At 43.1% G+C, this 18,551-nt stretch overlaps 1 protein-coding gene across 2 annotated transcripts in view; it reads left to right on the forward strand.

The window, feature by feature from the left end:
* Window positions 1-18,551, forward strand: part of PTPRR (protein tyrosine phosphatase receptor type R) — a 113,970-nt gene that overhangs the window by 18,272 nt on the left and 77,147 nt on the right. For both annotated transcript variants that reach the window (XM_083463532.1, XM_083463533.1), the window contains exon 2: window positions 2,248-2,540. In XM_083463532.1, the coding sequence (XP_083319658.1) occupies window positions 2,248-2,540 (293 nt within the window). The remainder of the gene's footprint in view (window positions 1-2,247; window positions 2,541-18,551) is intronic.

Genomic DNA, 18,551 nt, shown 5'->3' on the forward strand with positions numbered 1-18,551 from the left:
CTACTCACAGTCCTTTGCAATCCTTCTGTCTCCCCTGCTGTGGCTGTGTTCTGCCTCCACTGTCAGAAGCGGTAGGTTTCCAAAGGCCAGTTGCTGCAAATCCTCAGGTTGTCCTCAGGTCCTGGTTTTGGGCTTCCTGTAGACATCAGGGTGGCCACTGTGAGAACAGGATGCTGAGATAGATGAACCCCATTGGCACGATTCAACAGGTTCTTCTTATGTGCTGATGCGGATGTACGACCAGGGCTGTTTCACAGTGTAGAGCAGGGTTTCCCAAACGTGGATCTCCAGCTGTTTTTGGACTACAGTTCCCTGGCCACTGGTCCTGCTAGCTAGGGATGATGGGAGTTGTAGTCCAAAAACAGCTGGAGAGCCAAGTGTGGGAAACCCGGACGAAGAGCTAAAAATAACTTGTGCCACCCAGATGTTGTTGGATTACAACTTCCATCATCTCTGGTCGTCGGTGGTCCCTATTCATGATGGCTCTGTTCTGTCTCTGCTGTTGGAGGCATCATGCATCTTGCATACCTGTTGCTTGGAATCGCAAGTGGAGTACAGTTGCACTCAGGTCCTGTTTACAGGCTTCAAAATAGGTACTGTGTTGACCACCCTGAGAACAGGGTACCAGACTAGATAGGCTTTTGTTCTGATCCAGCAGGGCTCTTCTTATGTTTATGGTCTTAGATCCTTCTTTCCTTGATTTTTCAGACTGATATGAGGTACTCCATAACTCCCAGTGTCATCTGGAATGTAACACCTAATGAAATTTGCCATTGGTGCATCCACTTCCACAAATCAATTGCCAACCCGATTGGGGAACTGTGTTTAATAACATTCTTGGATTTCCCCATTATTACAGGCAATCTGGATTAGTTTCACCCAGATTTCATAGCCCACTCTTTGGGAGTATTATGCTCCTAAATAAATGTGTCCATGGGGTTTGTTTGAAGCATCATTGGTATTAAAAATACAATAAAGTTTTTTGCACTTCCCGTGCCTCTAAACCAATACAGTAAATGTCTACCTTCAGTGAAATGCTAAAGAAACTGGAACAGAGATATTTTTCTTAACAGTATTTACCAGTGACACTTCCTGGATTAAAAGCCATTTCTAATGTAAAAATGCCCTTTAGATGTTGAATGTAAAATCTGGCAAAACACATACATGATATTGGATGGGTTAAATCCTTTCCAATCTTGTGTCTACAGGGACATACCTAGGGGTTGGCTAGGTTAGCCCCCAGCATGGGTGCAGGCGCAGGGGGGCACAAAAATTGCACTTCCCCACTTTGGCTCAGAGTGGCTAGGAGCCCACATGCCTACACATTCCCTGGGATGCTCCGTTGATCTGGGCAGCCAACATCTTCTTGCCAAGGGCACAAGGGATGGGGGGGCAGTATAGCTCCTTGCCAAGGGCTACATGACTTCTACATTACATTTCTGCATAAATTCCTTGTAATAAGACAGACCTGGAAAATCTTCTGATGCTCACAAAGCTCAAACCCAAGAGCTCGATGCCTTTGACTTCCCCTCCACTTCCAACAAGATGTACCATATATCCATCCTTCTCTGAGCCTAATACTGTCAGGTGGGAGGCCTGCCTTGCTTTTTAAATTCCCAGTCCCCATCTGGTTTTGTTCTCTCCATGAAATCTGATATCTGGAGACAAGAGTGTGGGGCTGTTTTTAATCAACAATAATTGTTTCCCCCTTAATCGACAGACAAGGTACAAATTACTTTAATTACATCAGAGATAGGAGCAAACCTCTTCCTTAACCGCAGCTGTTGGGAACATATTTTGAAGAGAGCATCATGTATGTAAAGTGGATTTTTTATTTTAAAAAATGCATCTTGTCATATAGATGGGGAAGAGCTTAGCAAATCCAGTCAAAGATTTAGGCAGTGTGCACATAGTGCATATGGTGGCAAATGTAACAAATTTGCAAAAAGTGAAGAATAAGGTTTCTTATGAGCTGTAGTGTGAGCGTTTAAATGACAATGGCAACAAATACAGCCCCACAAAACATTTCAGGCACGCAGCATACCACATTCAAATGTATTTCTCTACATTTTCCCAATACGGTTCATTACTTCAAGATGGTAAGGAAATGGGCATAACCAAAAAATAACTCTCTTTATTTTCCTTTTCGAAAGAGTCTTGTTTCTGTTTTTGTTTTAAATCATCCTAAATCAAGAAATAGTAAGGGGAAATAATGACTTATCTTCCTCTTCTTCTTTTTTTTAACAGGATGCTTTTCAGGAGACAATGATCACTTCTTGGCAATTCATCAGAGAATGAGCAGGAAGCCAATATTCATTTACCACCATGTGCAAAGTGTCGAGAAAAGTTTGGATACAAGTGATCGGAAGGATTATGGGCACAATTCCCACTTATCTTCCCATGGAAAAATAAGCAAGCTGCACCCTGCTGTCATAGTTAAGCCAGCGTACGAACCGTCCCTCAACCTATTAGCTATGACTGGTGATGAGGACCAGGAAGTGGAAAATCTGCCTATTCCAGCAGCTAATGTGATAACTGTGGTAAGTTTTCTCACTCTAATAGCTGAGAACCATCTACTCCAGGGGTGAGGAACCTTTGTCCATCCAGGTGTAATTGAAGTCCAACTCCCATCAGTCCAAGCTGACACAGACAGTTGGTGGGGATAATGAGAGTTGTAGCTCACCACACTTTGGGGGCAATGTGTTATCTACTCCTGGTATAGCCTGTTGTTGGTTTTTAGGCTGCTGGTGGCACAAAAGGCAGAGACCATGTATGTTTTAGAAGTTAGGGGTGGAGTGTGATTGAATGTTCCTCAACAAAACCAAAACCGTTCCGATGCTGTAGGATACCTTGGGAACATCTGCTTTATTGTCTATAAAATAGACAAACCTAGCTATAACCTGTTCTACATAGAAGGTGATGAAGTATAAGAAGCCCTGAAGGCTTGCTAGGAAATGAAGAGCAAAATGATGAATGAATTTGAATTTACAAACTTTCCTAGTGTAAAACGAAAAAATGTTGAGGACCACCAACTCAAGACAAAGCTTTTTTGCCATTGGTTGCCCTGGGTGTACTAGAGACAGCATATATAGGACAAACAATCACATTTCCAAGAGAGGAGCAACAGTGGTCATCCCTGACCACCGGGCACACTGAGTGGGCTTATGGGAGTTGAAACCTAGCAATATATGGAGGCTATAAGAAATGCCGCTGAGGAGATGCAGTGACGAGGACATCTGCCCCTCTTCTGTGTAGTTGTTAGAGATACAGCACCAGTGTCAATGAAAATAAGGTGGGAAATCCAACCTTGTGTCTTCCAGATGTTTTGGACTACAACTCCCATCAGCCTTGGCCATCCATGCTGACTGAGATTGATGGGAGTTGCATCCAAAGCACCAGATCAGCAAAGACCAAAAGAATTGCCAAACTTCCTTTCTTTTCCCACATATGGATAAAGCTGAGCCTTGCAGGTGGGAGGCAGGCGCACGCTTAACACAGCTACCATAAACATAGCAGCAGCTGCTTTTTAAAAGGAAAATGTGTTGCAATTTGCATGAATTATATGGCAACCCCACATGTGTAGAACAGAATGTGAAAGCTCCCTCAATTTGGCCTGAATTCTTCTACTGTGTGGGGGTTTGGGGCTTTTTTTTTTTTTACATAAATACCTGAAGCCTGAATTAAGCACATTTGCAGTTGGTCATTCTTACATAACTGCCCTATTAAATCTCCATTAGCTGCCTAGTGAGAGTCCTGACTTCCTCTACTTAATGCATTTGTGCAGAGCAAAGGCTGCTCTCCTGCGAGTGCCGGCCTGACGGAGAGCCATATGGGCAGCAATGGCTGGAGCACAACAGTGTGAATTAAGCACCCGGTTAGCCTCTATTTAGAGTACAAGCCCTTCTGTGAGGATATCTGAGGACTTTCTACTTATAGTATTGCCTCGTTGGGGTGGGCAGAGAAGCATTTCAGTGCACAATTATGGAGAGGAGAGTCAACTGCCAAACTGAATAATCATTCGCAAATAAATTTCCCTCAGGAATGTCTTTGGGGAAGCCTTGACAGTTGGGGTTCTCCCGTGTTCCAGGAAAGCTGTGGGCCAGCGAGCGGTTAGGAGAGATTTGGGTTTAAGAATCTGAATGTTCTTCCCCGCAGAGAGTCATTCCTCTCTCAAAACATTTTTTGAATGATTTGCATTTATTGCCGTGCACTTTTCCTCTTTGTTTTCTTGCTGCTTTTGCTCCCCCCCCTTTTTTTGCTTTGAACTTTCAAGAACATTTTTTGTCATTTTGCTGACCTTTTCAGGAACACTAATACGCAAAGACGCTCCCCTGTGCATTAGTCACCTTCAAAAAAATGAGGTTATGTCAGGGTTGAGGAACTGGCGGCCTTCAGAGGTTTTTTTGGGACTACAACTTCCATCAAGCTTGACCATTGGCCATACTGGCTGGGGCTGATGGGAGCTGGAATCCAACAACTCCCAGGGGTTGTGGTGGTCACAGCTTCCCCACCCAGTTTTGCTTTTTGAAAATCTCAGTGAAGGCTTTGATAGTAGGGCTTCTCCTGTGTTCTCTCAGGTGGTCTTTATCTGAATCCATTATATTTATTCATTTATTAACCCCCGGTTGCACCACCATTTGATCACCCAAAGTGCCACTGAGGCAGGTTTACAATATTAACACACCTACTCAAATAATGGTTCAGATCTGCAGCTGGTGACTTGGGCCAGCGGCGGAGGAAGCCTCTCAGGCACCTGGGGCAGTGTGCCCAGGGGCAGGGCGAACTGCCCATAGGGGCGGGAGGTGCAGTGCCCACAGGGACAGAACGGGGCGCTCGGCATCCCATGCTGTCCCATGCCGCCCCGTGCTGCCCCTATGGGTGTCATGCGCCCCAACCCTATGGGCGCCACAGGGCACACAGTGCCCATAAGGATGGGGCGTGTGGCTCCCATACAGGATGTGCGGCACTCATAGGGACAGGGCGTGCAACGGGGCCTCAGCTGACCTACAACTGGGAGGGGGGGAGGCAGCGGGCGGATAGCGCGGAGCCTGCAGGCACTGAGACGCGTGGCTTGTGTGTGCTGCAGGCCCCGCCGTGACGAGTGCCACCCGCCATTTTGTCACCCCCCTCGTCAGGGTGACACCCAGGGTAGACCGCAACCCCTGCAACCCATTTCCTATGCCCCTGACCTGGGCCAGCTGCTCTATCTCATGCCAGCGTACCTCATAGGCAGGGCTCGATGGAGCTCAGGGCTCGATGGAGCTCAGTTCTGTTACCTCTCAGGTGAGAAGAGAATAAGGGAGGTGATCATGGTGAGTACTGGCACCTGTTTTTCTAGAAAAATAGTACTGCTCATAAGGTTATTATCAGGAGAGAGAAAAATGGGGTAAGATCAGTGAAGGATGCCTTGGGGAAAGGGTGGAACAATGTTTTAAATAAAATTATACTTATTTCAACCATTTACTCAATCTTGCTAGGGTGGCTTACAAAAATCCAGGAATCTCTGCTCTCAGGTTTACATTCTAAGAATACATGGCATGTGAGGGAAACGGGGTGGGAGGAAAGAGTTCAAAGCATGGGGACCAGTTATTATAAAGAATATGGCTGCCTAAGATATCCCTTCTCCCCTCCCGCCACCAGATCAGCAATCGTTATTTTACAGATCCCATTTCTTTGAGTGGGTTTTGCCAAGGAAACCTGACCTTTAGATCCTGACTTTACTAGTGCTCCTGGTTCTTGAACTCATGAGAGCAATTGCAGGTCATAATATCTCCTGCAATCCAATTGCATCCTTTGAGTGCATTATGATGGCGTAGGAAAGTCTGGAAAGTGAGCTTATTTTTTCCTTTTAAATGCTGCCAGCGCTTGCAGCAGAACAAGAAGGTTCTGAGCGCAATCCAGTTTTATGTATTTGCAAAGTCGAAGCAGGAATGGTGGGTGGGTGAATGTGCTATCAATCCTCCTTATTATGAGTGAAAATTTTGCATTAGAAAATGAGAATCTGAACAAAAAAACAAAACACCAAAAGCTGTATTGCTACGCTATTACCGTTTCCTTGAAACAGATTGCAGATGCTGAGAACTGGATGTAGCTAAGCAAAAAGAAAAAGAAAATTGCTTTGTGAATCTCTCAATAAAGGAACTATGCTAATGAATAATCTGAGGATACATCTTGGTGTAAACCTGATCATTTTATTTGTATGAATAGGAGGTAGAGGGATTTTCCCCCCTCCCAGGCATAATTTCATATAACCTTGAGGGGCTTCCTACTGCAAGACAACGTTGTTCTTATCTGATGTTTTTAGCCTTTTCTATTAAGGAGCAACAGGAAATTGCAATGCAATTTCTAAGTGCCCTAAGCAATATTTGATTACACCATAAGTAGGCCCCACAGATTCAGACTGACTGTTCCTCTTTAAGTTTGGGCTTTAACTGTGCCTTTTTTTTCAAATGTTCACAGTCGACTGCCTTAAGTTTCTGTTGTTGATTTTTTTTAAAAAAAGAAGCACTTGAAATAAAATATAAGATCAAATGTGGCTTTCCTAGTTTCCCAGAAGATTTGATGTTCACAGAAGTGGCTGAACTGAAAACAGAAGAATCCAATCAAACTTCACAACTTGCCCTGTTTGAATGGGAACTGTCTGGTGCAATTTGAAAAATAAATTAGAAAGTGAAAATAAAAGGTGTTATTATTTGCACTTTGAAATGTGATCTTCTGGCCTGGCCTTTGCTCTAGGACTCTTGCAGGCAGGTGATTATTGTGGAGTAGATGCTCCTCAATGTGGACGTTTTTTGCAACTCCCACACAATGGCGATTTCATCAAAATGCCAAAAACACCTGTTGCCAATGAACTGTGTGATAGCCCATGTGCAGGGCCAGCTTTATGCATAAACTAAGCAAACTACAACTCAGAGCCTCAGATTATGAGGGGCCTCTAAATTCAATTTTTTAAAAACTAGATTTAAAGTTTTGCATAATTGGTTAATAAAGGAAACAGGATAAACAGACTATAAAACAGATGTTGTTTTGAGGCATACCCTCTAACATCTTGAGACCCTAAACCAGTATGTTGGGTCTTCCCACCTGTGCTCCCATTCGAGTCACATGACCCACACAAGATCACGAAGCCCAAAATATGCACTTCTTTTCAGGGCCATGCTTGCATGGGGCCCCAGAACTGTGGCCTCCCAAAAAACCCTTTTTCTGGGCAAGATCTTGATGCAAAATTTCATGAGATCCCAGCACCAAAAATGGTTTCCATGTTCACACAAGAAATTGGGATGTCCCTTTTTTCCAGGGCACTTGTGGGGTATGGTGAGATGGGAAAAAATGCACTTACCGTATTTTTCGCTCTATAAGATGCACCAGACCATAAGATGCACCTAGTTTTTGGAGGAGGAAAACAAGAAAAAAAATATTCTGAATCTCAGAAGCCAGAACAAGAGGGATCGCTGCTCAGCGAAAGCAGCAATCCTTGCTGTTCTGGCTTCTGGGATAGCTGCGCAGCCTGCATTCGCTCCATAAGACCAGTGGCGTAGCATGGGTTGTCAGCACCCGGGGCAAGGCAAGTAATTTGCGCCCCCTAACCCATGGATTTGCGCCCCCTAACCCGTGGATTTGCGCCCCCTTACCCTAACTCCCAGATGTTGCGCCCGGTGCGGCCGGCCCCCCTGCACCCCCCACGCTACGCCACTGCATAAGACGCACACACATTTCCCCTTACTTTTTAGGAGGGAAAAAGTGAGTCTTATAGAGCAAAAAATATGGTAATTCCTACACAATTCCTTGTCATATAGTGTTGATAAATCTGTGCATAAATAACTATAATGTAGTTTTGTATATGCCATTCATAAGGTGTTTTCATTTAAAGGTATTTTATATGCAAATAGGCTGATGGCAAGTTGTTTATGTTTGTTAGGTGATTGGCTTTTGCTGAATCCTCATATATGAAAATTTAAAAGTTTAGTATTTCTGTTTTCATCGTACTTTGTGTCACCGAAAAACACGTGTATATTTCTAACATGATGCGGCCTCCTAAACTTGGCAAAGCTTAGAGCCTCAGCATGTCTTAATCTAGCCCTGCAGCGCTAAGAAACACCACTTAGCAGGGCTGGCCCAAGACATTTTGCTGCCTGAGGCGAAGAAGATGATAGCACCCACCCTCCAATCCTGTACCTAGTCCAACTGGACTAGCAGTTGAATCTTTCTTTAGTACTTGTGACAGAACAACACTGTGCCCGAGGGTTGCAGGGTAGTTCAGGGGGGGGCATAGAACAGGCTAGCACTATAGATTTAGGGAGAACAGTAAAAGGGCTGCGGTGACCTCTGGCAGCTGCCGCCTGAGGCAGCTGCTTCACTCTGTCTAATGCTAGGGCTGGGCCTGCACACTGGTACCAAGGGATATCATCTGGCAGCTTGCAGTGTGGAAGTAGGTCATTACATGCATGTCTCTTATCATTTAACTTCACCTTCCTATGATTGTCCCCCCCCCCCCAAAAAAAAACCACACACCCAACACCTTCATTTTCTTTTTATGGTTTGGACCATTTTATGGCAACATGATTCCTTCAAGCCATGTAGATCCCAGATTTCCTTCTTAGGGAAAGATGCCTCGTCCCCTTTATTTTGTGAATAATTCTAACTGGCACGCCACGTGTTCCAAGTGGCAACCAAGGGGCCTCCAGGAGCCTCCAGCTCTGTCGTTCTGTATTTTGTTTGCACAAAGAAGTTTGCTGGCCTCATTTCCTTTTTGCTTCCTTCGGTGCACTTCAGCAGGGATAATTGTGGGATGAACTATTATGCTGGCATTGTGCTTGCTGTCAGTCTTTGTAGAGAGGGCAAAAAGGATTGTGTTTAGAGTCTAATGTACACTAGAACATCCCAAAGGCATTTTTATTTTTATTTTTATTTTTGTCTTGTTCCATATAAAATGAAGAGGAAAAATAGGAGTGCAATATATTCTTAATTTATCATGTGTGGAGTGCAGTGCAGTCCCATGCAAATATACTTGGAAGCAAGCACCACTGAATTAAATGGGCATTGCTCTTGAGTAAGTTGGGGGACACCTGGCTTGAGAGCAGTACATGTGAAAAGGATCTAGGAGTCTTGGTTGACCGCAAACTTGACATGAGCCAACAGTGTGACGCGGCAGCTAAAAAAGCCAATGCGATTCTGGGCTGCATCAATAGGAGTATAGCATCTAGATCAAGGGAAGTAATAGTGCCACTGTATTCTGCTCTGGTCAGACCTCACCTGGAGTACTGTGTCCAGTTCTGGGCACCACAATTCAAGAAGGACACTGACAAACTGGAACGTGTCCAGAGGAGGGCAACCAAAATGGTCAAAGGCCTGGAAACGATGCCTTATGAGGAACGGTTAAGGGAGCTGGGCATGTTTAGCCTGGAGAAGAGGAGGTTAAGGGGTGATATGATAGCCATGTTCAAATATATAAAAGGATGTCACATAGAGGAGGGAGAAAGGTTGTTTTCTGCTGCTCCAGAGAAGCGGACACGGAGCAATGGATCCAAACTACAAGAAAGAAGATTCCACCTAAACATTCGGAAGAACTTCCTGACAGTAAGAGCTGTTCAACAGTGGAATTTGCTGCCAAGGAGTGTGGTGGAGTCTCCTACTTTGGAGGTCTTTAAGCAGAGGCTTGACAACCATATGTCAGGAGTGCTCTGATGGTGTTTCCTGCTTGGCAGGGGGTTGGACTCGATGGCCCTTGTGGTCTCTTCCAACTCTATGATTCTATTCTATTCTATTCTATTCTATTCTATTCTATTAAGTGGGCATAGGATTGCAGTCGTAGGACTGCATTCAACTAAATCCTACTCGAATCCAACCCATTGAAATGAATGAACATGTTAATCATGTAAATTAACTTCAAGGGATCTTTTCTGAGAAGGACTAGTGTATACAAGGACTAGTGTATACCATGTATACAAAACCCACTGTGGCAGCCCAGCCCTCACCGCTGCTGTTGCGGGGTGGGCAAAGGGCACAGAGGGCTTACAGGGCTGTGCTGCGCCACCTGCCCGCCAGCCTGCGCAGCGGGGAGCCCAGCCAACTGATGCAGCCCTAGGCGGGTGCATCACCCCAATGTTGGTCAGGCATCCATTCAGCGAGGGGCACTGTGACACTACAGCAAAGCCAGGCTGGACTCTGGGACCCAGAGATCAGCAGCAGCAGGCAGGGTGGGATGGGAATCCCTATGCTGAGACGCTCCCTCAAAATCCTGTGCCCCCTGACCCCCCTGACCCTGACCCCACATTGATCCTTCTGTTCCATCTGGACCAAAATGGGGACCCTCTTCCTGATGATGTGACTTTGTGGATGATTAATGGCCTATAGTTTGTCGGCTGTAAATCCACGAGGAAACCTTGCCTTTAAAAAAAACTAGTGGACTGTTAGCAAGTTTTGCAAATGGGGCCAAGCTGGGATCTCTATTATCGTTATTAGTACTATATTATGGTTCCCATAACAAATGTTGTATCATCCTTCTGTTGTCCTTGGCTTCAAGGTCACTCCTGACTGACAATTGGTAATGGAGCTTAATTCTTATTTGGCTGTGTTCCAGAAAGAGATGGGTGAAAGGTTTTCAGAAATCGAAGGTTGAGTTAATGCATGTCCTGTTCACTGCATGGTGGAAGCCTTATGGGGAAGAACTACAGCTAAGAATATATATGCAATAAAACATCATAATTAGGCATTAGTGTTGGGTATGGTCAGGAAGATATATGATAAATATATGTGTTACCCTCATGCAATCTTAGTTCCAATGTGGGTTTGAAATAGAGTTTTATGTCCTTTATCAGTTCTTGGAGAATATTTTGAGAATATATTCTCCACAGTCTTGGGTGATATATACTTGAGAGACGATGGTATGGAAATCATCAAACTGTCGAGTTGGAAGTGACCCCCAGAGTCATCTAGTCCATAAATGCATCTATGTTGTGTTAAACTTCAATTCAGAGTAACAGTTTGGGTAGTTGTTTTCCTTCTCTCCCCTCCCCAATTATCCTTCTCCCATAATTATTTATTATTTTGGACATTAATATACTGTTTTGGGGGGTGCAAAATGTTTTCCAACTGGTCCAAATAACACAGTTGAGCAATACAGTATGAACCAGCCAAATTAAAGAATGCCAGATGAAAACAACATTATACAGAGATTTCAGTTTTGAAATTGTATTGGCTAGGCTGTCTTTTTGCCCAAGAATGGTACAAGTGGTTTTTGTTTATTTGCTTTGGTCTTTCTGTGATCTGTTAGTATTTTTGTAATTATGAATTATTTGGGCAAATGGCTGCTGGCACAATTTACATTGCGCTGCATATAATATGACTTTGACCGATAACAGAACAGTCACCCAGGCTAATGAACACAAGCCCTGCTTTGCTGGCAATTCCTAACTTCTTCCATACAGGGCAAAACCTGCATGTAATGGACTCATTTGTGTCGTCCTAATGTGACCAATATGTCTTGTCTTTTTACGAACCATCCTTATTGATTGCCTGTTCAGTTTTATTCTAAACACTTATAGGAAATCATAGCTAATGTACGTCCAGTGCAAAGGCTCATGGATTTTTTGAATCTTAAGGGAAAGCCAAGACAGCGACACAGGAGAGCAAGCAGATTCATTAGCAGCATGCCAGACAACTTCCATTAACGTATTAATTAATTATTGCAGTCTAAAATCTAATTATATTCAACATACTTACAGACCAGGACTAGACTTTGTCTAGTGTCCTTCACTTTAATCACTTTCTTTATTCAGTCAGTGTAAATGAGTCGCAGAGACCCAATTTTTGTCCAGCGATCTGGCATAGGATCAAATGCGTAAAAAAAAATGCTATATGTACAAATGGACATCTTAATCCTTTCAAGCAGGGTTCTTGGCGGCATCCAGCTGTCTCGAGAGACAATGGAGTGTGCCTCCAGGGGTGAAGTCAAGCCACTGCACTAGCAGCACTGAAGCAACTTTCCAGGGTGTGCAAGCCTGGGCAGTGTGGGGGGGGGTCCTGGACTGCCCAGACAACAAGACCACCACCCCTATAGCCTCTCTGATGTGGTCCAAAGGAAAGCAGAGCAGTACGTTTCCTGCTCTGAAAAAAGTCCCAGAGCTGCACTCCTCCACATTCCCCCAACACAGCCCCACTGATCTTGTCAATTTGCTCCCTATTTTTGTCCTTTTAACAGAAGATATCCATGGGAGATTGTTGCAACGTGTCTACGTGGGATGACAGGCAACAAGTGATGAGGGGGCTTTGCTCAGTTTCCCAGGCAGTTTGTTCCTTTAGTTCAAAGCAATCCCTTAAAAGCCTACCTCTGAAGTCATTTTAAATCAAATACATTAGCATCCACCCAAAGGCAAACTAGCAAGAAATTGCCTCTTTATTGTGGTTCTTGGCTTATACAAGAACTGCAGGGACACATAGGTGATTATAATACCCAGTTAAAGGCATGTGAAGAATATGAGAAGCAAAAAACCCAACCCCAACAACCCCTAACTGTTTGACATAAATGCTTTGTGCTGCCAAGTGTGAAAGCATTCAGCATTGGAAGTCTTGAGCTCTGTATTGAAAATTGAATTTAGAACAAATATTCAAATAAGGTACTGCTGCTATTTATTCCCTGAGTTAGGGATAGGGAACGTCAGGCCCAGGGACAAATGTGACCCCAGCTGGCCCTTCCCAGGCCACACCCCTCCTGAACTGCACCAACTCACAGGGTTGCCAACTTGAATAAAATATTAGGGGGGCCCAGGGAAGCCCTTTGCCATATAATTGATCACAAGACATGATGTGCACATCCCATTTGAATGGCAATGGCAGTCTAGCCTCCTCAAATATTTTATTATGGGGGCTGAGGGGAACTCAGCCCCTAGGAGTTGACTCTTTTATGCTACCTCACAACCCTTGCTTTAGTAACCTCCTTTGCCTGGCTGAAATGTGTCCCTGAGCTCTGCCACTTTGGGCAGATCCACACCCGACATTTAAAGCTCACCTGGCACCATCATTATATGTCTTTAGGCACCATTCCTCTTTACCCAGGCCTATGGCTATTAAATTATGGCCTGTGGGGGAGAAGACTGTTATTAGGATGACTATTTTATTATTAGGCTGTCAGTATGCTTTTATTATGTCTTAATCTTTAATGTTCTGTAATATGTTTCTAAATCATCATCATCATCATCATCATTATTATTTTGGGCAGCTCCCAACAGTATATTAAAAACGCGATAAAACACCAAACATTAAAAACTTCCCTAAACAGGGCTGCCTTCAGATGTCTTCTAAAAGTCACATAGTTGTTTATTTCCTTGACATCTGATGGGAGGACATTCCACAGTGAGGGAACTGCCAGAAGGCCCTTGGCACTGGACCTCAGTGTCCGAGCTGGATGATGGGGTGGAGACGCTCCTTCAGGCATACTGGGCCGGAGGCGTTTAGGGCTTTAAAGGTCAACACCAACACTTTGAATTGGGCTTGGAAATGAACTGGGAGCCAATGAAGGTCTTTCAGGACTGGTGTTATATGGTCTCGGCGGCCGCCCCCAGTCACCAGTCTTGTTGCCGCATTCTGGATTAGTTGTAGTTTCCGAGTCACCTTCAAAGGTAGCCCCACGTAGAGTGCATTGCAGTAGTCCAAGCGGGAGATAACCAGAGCATGCACCACTCTGGTGAGACAGTCTGAGGGCAGGTAGGGTCTCAGCTGGCGTATTATTATTATTATTATTATTATTATTATTATTATTATTATACAGATCAGTAGTAGAGAAGGGTTTTTGGATTTGAACTTTTAGGGTGCCAGTCAGGGTAGATTTACAAAGCACAAAGAGCAAGAGATCACCCAACTCTCATCAGTAGCCAGGGACCCTATGCATGACTTTGACCGTCCATCCTGCAAAGATGTCAGGAAGTGCTCTGGCTGAATGAGATTACAGGATTGTACTGTGAGTGTAGTATAGGGATTATCTAGCTGAGGTGAATTAAATGGGAGATATAGGTGTTTGTGTTCAAGTGCACAGTGCATCATGATGCCCTGCCCTGTGAAAGCACACACCATGAAAAGATATGTAAGAAGTCTGTTTGTTCCTTTGGAACAAGCGTGGGATCTTAAGTATTTTGCAGAATGAAAAATCTATATATATTCAGGGACCCCAGATGTCATTACCTTTTGTGCAAATGACCTTTCCTGAAATATATGAGGGTGAATAGTGTAGGATCTTTTTAATTCAGCTCCTGACAACCACGTTCTGTTCATAAGCAGGAGATCTGTACCATTCTGCTTTCCACGAAATCATCGGCGGTTCACATTTTCCTGCAAAGAGACAGCTGGACCAAAGAGAATACAACAACACGAGGCGATAAAAGGAAACCTTGACTTCAGAGTAAAGGAAATGGCATACTCTTTTCCTTGAGCAAAAAGAAGAGTGTGATAGAACATTACCCATGCCTCCTGATTCATACAATAACAAAAATGTTTTTCCCCCTTTTAAATGCTTTTATTTTAAAAAGAATGGAAGATGCAGTTTTCATTTTTTTAAAAGGCTTTAAATGCAATCCGTGTGCCACTGAAGGCAGTGATTTTCTTAGCTGTAAGAATTGCATATTTAGAGTGACTGAAATCCAAAATTTTAAAAACAAGACACTTTTATAGGCAGTTCGTTGATGGCAATAAAATAGCTTTCAGATACTTTACTACTACTAGAACAAAAATAAGTGGGAACAGCAGCAAAACGTGGCAATGTAAAGGGCTCCTATTCAGTGCCATACACCTTTTCCAGGACACTCCCTTCCACTATCGCCTCCCCAGTTTTCCATTCCCTACTTTGACTGCCAGCAATCCATAGCAATTGAGCATGTCCAATCCTTACTGGCTATTTGGATATTTATTTTATTTTATTTATTCTCCTTGGGCTTTGTTTTAATTTGTAAACTACCGTTTGGCAAACTTTGGGGTTCCTCAGCTTCTTGATCTCCACCCCCTTTGCGTGTGAAGGGTGTCATCTTAACTATAAGGATCTACCCTCGGAAAATGAGTCACCCTTGGTTTATAGGATGTAAATGAAGCTGATGCGTTTACATTTACAGGGAGCTAACTATATATTTTAATCCTGTCATCCTATTTGAGGCTTCCGGGAATATCCGTAGTGGCATAATCTCATAGCATATGATGCTTTGCATGCTTTGTACCATGTATGGAGGCAACTTGAAAGTTTAAGAAAGACTCTCAAATTAATGTACTGCTTTGAACATACTGGCAAGCACCAGCTACAAGTACATTAAAAAATGAAGAGTGACTATGTAAGTACTGATGATTAAAGAGCCTGGGGATTTAAGGTGTCATTAACATTAAAAGGGAATCAGTAGTTAGAAATTTATCTATTGATAGATTTTGGTAAATATTGTTTATGTGATTTGATTAATGTGATTTGCATCTCTGCTTTTGGATATTATTATCAGATGAACTGAGACAGTAGCATAACTTTTATTTCCCCATCTCCTATATAGATTGACTTTATTAGATTCTAGTGAACATTTGTTCATTTACTTCATTTTTCCAGTTGCTGTTTGAAAACAACAACGTCTGGAGTGGTTTTCATTCCTTTTTGGTGTTTGTTTGGCCTAGCACAGGGTTGGGGCCATATAAATCTTAAACATCTGTAAAACCAGAGTTTCTAATCCAGTACTCAGACACATTGGGGAGAAGGTGCAATTTAACTGTGGAATTTAATGTGCAATTTTCCTGTGTGCTCATGAAGAAAATGGAGATGCAATAATAATAAATCATAAAGGGGGAAAGAAATACTTGAGCATCCCACTCACTGAAATTATACAGCTAGCCAGAGTTTCAAATAGTATAGCAGGGGTTTCATTGCAAGTCAAGTCAAATAGCCTTTGATAAATAATTTGCTTTGAATAATTGGACTGTCTTTAAACATTAGCAATTTGCATATAGGCCTGGTAAACAAAAATGGATTAAGATTAGCGTAGACGCCATAAAGCCTTTATGTTCATACTGGAAGCCTCTTCTAGAATATCAGCCTTTTAAAAAGTAGTTTCCTAGTCCTTAATAAAGAGATAGACTTAAATCTGATTTGCCAAGCTCAAGTTTAGAATTTAGGGATACAATGGAAACTTTGTCTTGTAAGTCTAAGGAATTAATATTTGTCTGCGATAACAATGCTATACCAAACCTTGTCACTGAAGCAATCAGAATTTTGGCAGGGTTGCCAAATGTCTGGAATTTCCCGGGTATAGCTGGTATTCTGCCCTCTAAAAAAAAAAAAGCTGAATTTTCAGTTTTTGAAATATGGCAGCCCTAAATTATGGACTGTTTGTATATGGCTCCTTTTGGTATAACTCATCCTCACTCACTTGGCCAGAAAGATGTGCTGCTCTGTTGCTGGAGTAAATAGAAACAGAAAATAAAGGAGCAAGAGAGATAAGCCCAGTGGTAAAATTCTGGCTGCAGCCCATAATTATAGGAATGACTAAATTTACCTCCATAATAGGCACTCTATTACTGGGCTCAGTCAGCAAATCACACAGATGACACAACTGTTCTTGCCTTTTAGCCTTACGGGAAGCATTCTGCAGAAGACAGAAATAGGTTTCTCCTGAACATTTAAAAACCAGAAACACAAACTCTGATATTTCTCTATATGTAATTCCAGTTTATTATATATTTGTTACTATAGTCTTCAGAAAAAGCTTCAGAAAAAGCTTTATTTATATGAAGTGGTGCATTCTGTGAAATACGCTCTTTAATGCAACTTTCTATTAGGGCTGTGCACCAGATTTGGCTGAGGCCCAAGTACTGAGCCAGATCAGGCATACTCAGGGTGACTCAGGCATTGGACGAATCTGGTGCAGGTGGTCATATGTGGGGTTGAATGGCCCAGGACAATCCAGGACTGTCAGGGAGGCAGGGCATCAGGAAGGAAGGAGTTGCAGGCTTTGGGTGGGGGAACCCAGCAAAAGGTTTGAGAGCTATTCCACCTACCAGCTGCGACTGGTAGACAGGAGGTCAGGTAAGCCCTGTCAACTGCTATTATGTGTGTGAGAGAGAGAACAGTGTTAAGCCAGAATTTCTGCAGTTTAAAATCGGTTTAATGAGGAGTTGTGCAGGCTTAATTGAGATTAGTCTCTGCCTGGTACTAAAGAGCTTTTAAGTTGCACAGAGGGCTGTTGTGACTAAGAAATCAAAATGACAGATCCCCTATTTTTTGAAACCATAACATCCAGCACTTTGCTTGCATCTCTCTTAATCCTTAATTGAAGCATATCAGTCCCCCGAGAAGCACAGAACAGAAGCAAAGAAAAATGTGGTGGTCATTATATTAGCAAAGATCATTTCAGGTGATTGCCTAGATAAGAAGTCAAGGGAAGCCAATTTCGGTAGCTTTACTTAGTGGTCAGAAAGCATGTCCCCCCACCCCCAAAGTAAAGCAATACCATCTTCAGATGATAGAAAATTACCTCCCTCTTATTTTAGGGTCCCTCTCTTGTATGGCTAAACTTCTACCTGGGGACAACACCTTAAAATTGCAAAGATTTTAAGGGACATCCACAACTGAGATTGCATGTTGGGCAGTCTAAATCTGTATCCCGATTAATTTGCCTTTTGAGGGATGGATGAATCTGCCAGTTTTGCTTCCCTAAGTTTCTCATTTTTCTAGTCTTAAATTCAGTTCTTCAGACTTACACAGCAATTTGAGATTATTCAAACAGAAAAACCCTCCTGAAATTCACAAGAATTTTAACGCAAATTCCTCCTGATAGATACAAGTTTGTGTGCAGTTTTAACTAACACAAACATCTTTGCCAGCAATCTCCCCTGATGCATTTTTGTATGTTATTTTCACCTAATATGCTCATTTTGTCCATACAGTTGAGTTGTAGAACTGCATCACAAAATTTGGAGAAGTGTGGTTTTCAGAGGATAGCTGTGTTTTCATTTGCACATTGGTTTGAGAAGTGCAAATTAGATAGCTTCTCGTTAAAATGCAAATAAAATAGAATATTTCCCCCATCCCTAGAGAAATCTCAATGGCTGGAGTTTGCTACATGCTCCAGATCTTGCCTATTGTTATAGCCTCTGCATTCCTTTTTCTCCTGAGTGTGGTAGTGTCTGTTACCACTGAGGAAGGAGGCAAGGTAAGAAGAGGCTGTGCCACGCTTTAACCAAAGCATCAGCCCAGAGACAGGCTGCAAGGATGCTTTAGGTCTCCAGTTCAATTGACTTTCCTCCACCTCTTGTTTCCTCTTTTCCAAACACATGTGTTAATATGCTTTTTTAAAAAATCAGTGGTGAGTTCTTGGCACTGGGGAAGAATGAGATCAAAGAGAAACAGTAGAGATATTGAGCATGCAGAGCTGGAGTTTTGGAGAGCTCTTCTGCATGCACTTCAAAATGAGTGTCAATAGGACTCGAAATGAGGGCAGGAATCTCCCCGAAGTCTGTGTGCACTAAAGAGCCAGAGAGATGCTCCAGCAGCAGGTATTAATTTCTTCAGTCAACAGGCACAGAAAGCCATGGCTCAG

Source organism: Podarcis liolepis (genome assembly GCF_965112155.1).
Source record: "Podarcis liolepis genome assembly, chromosome: 10".
NCBI lineage: Eukaryota > Metazoa > Chordata > Lepidosauria > Squamata > Lacertidae > Podarcis > Podarcis liolepis.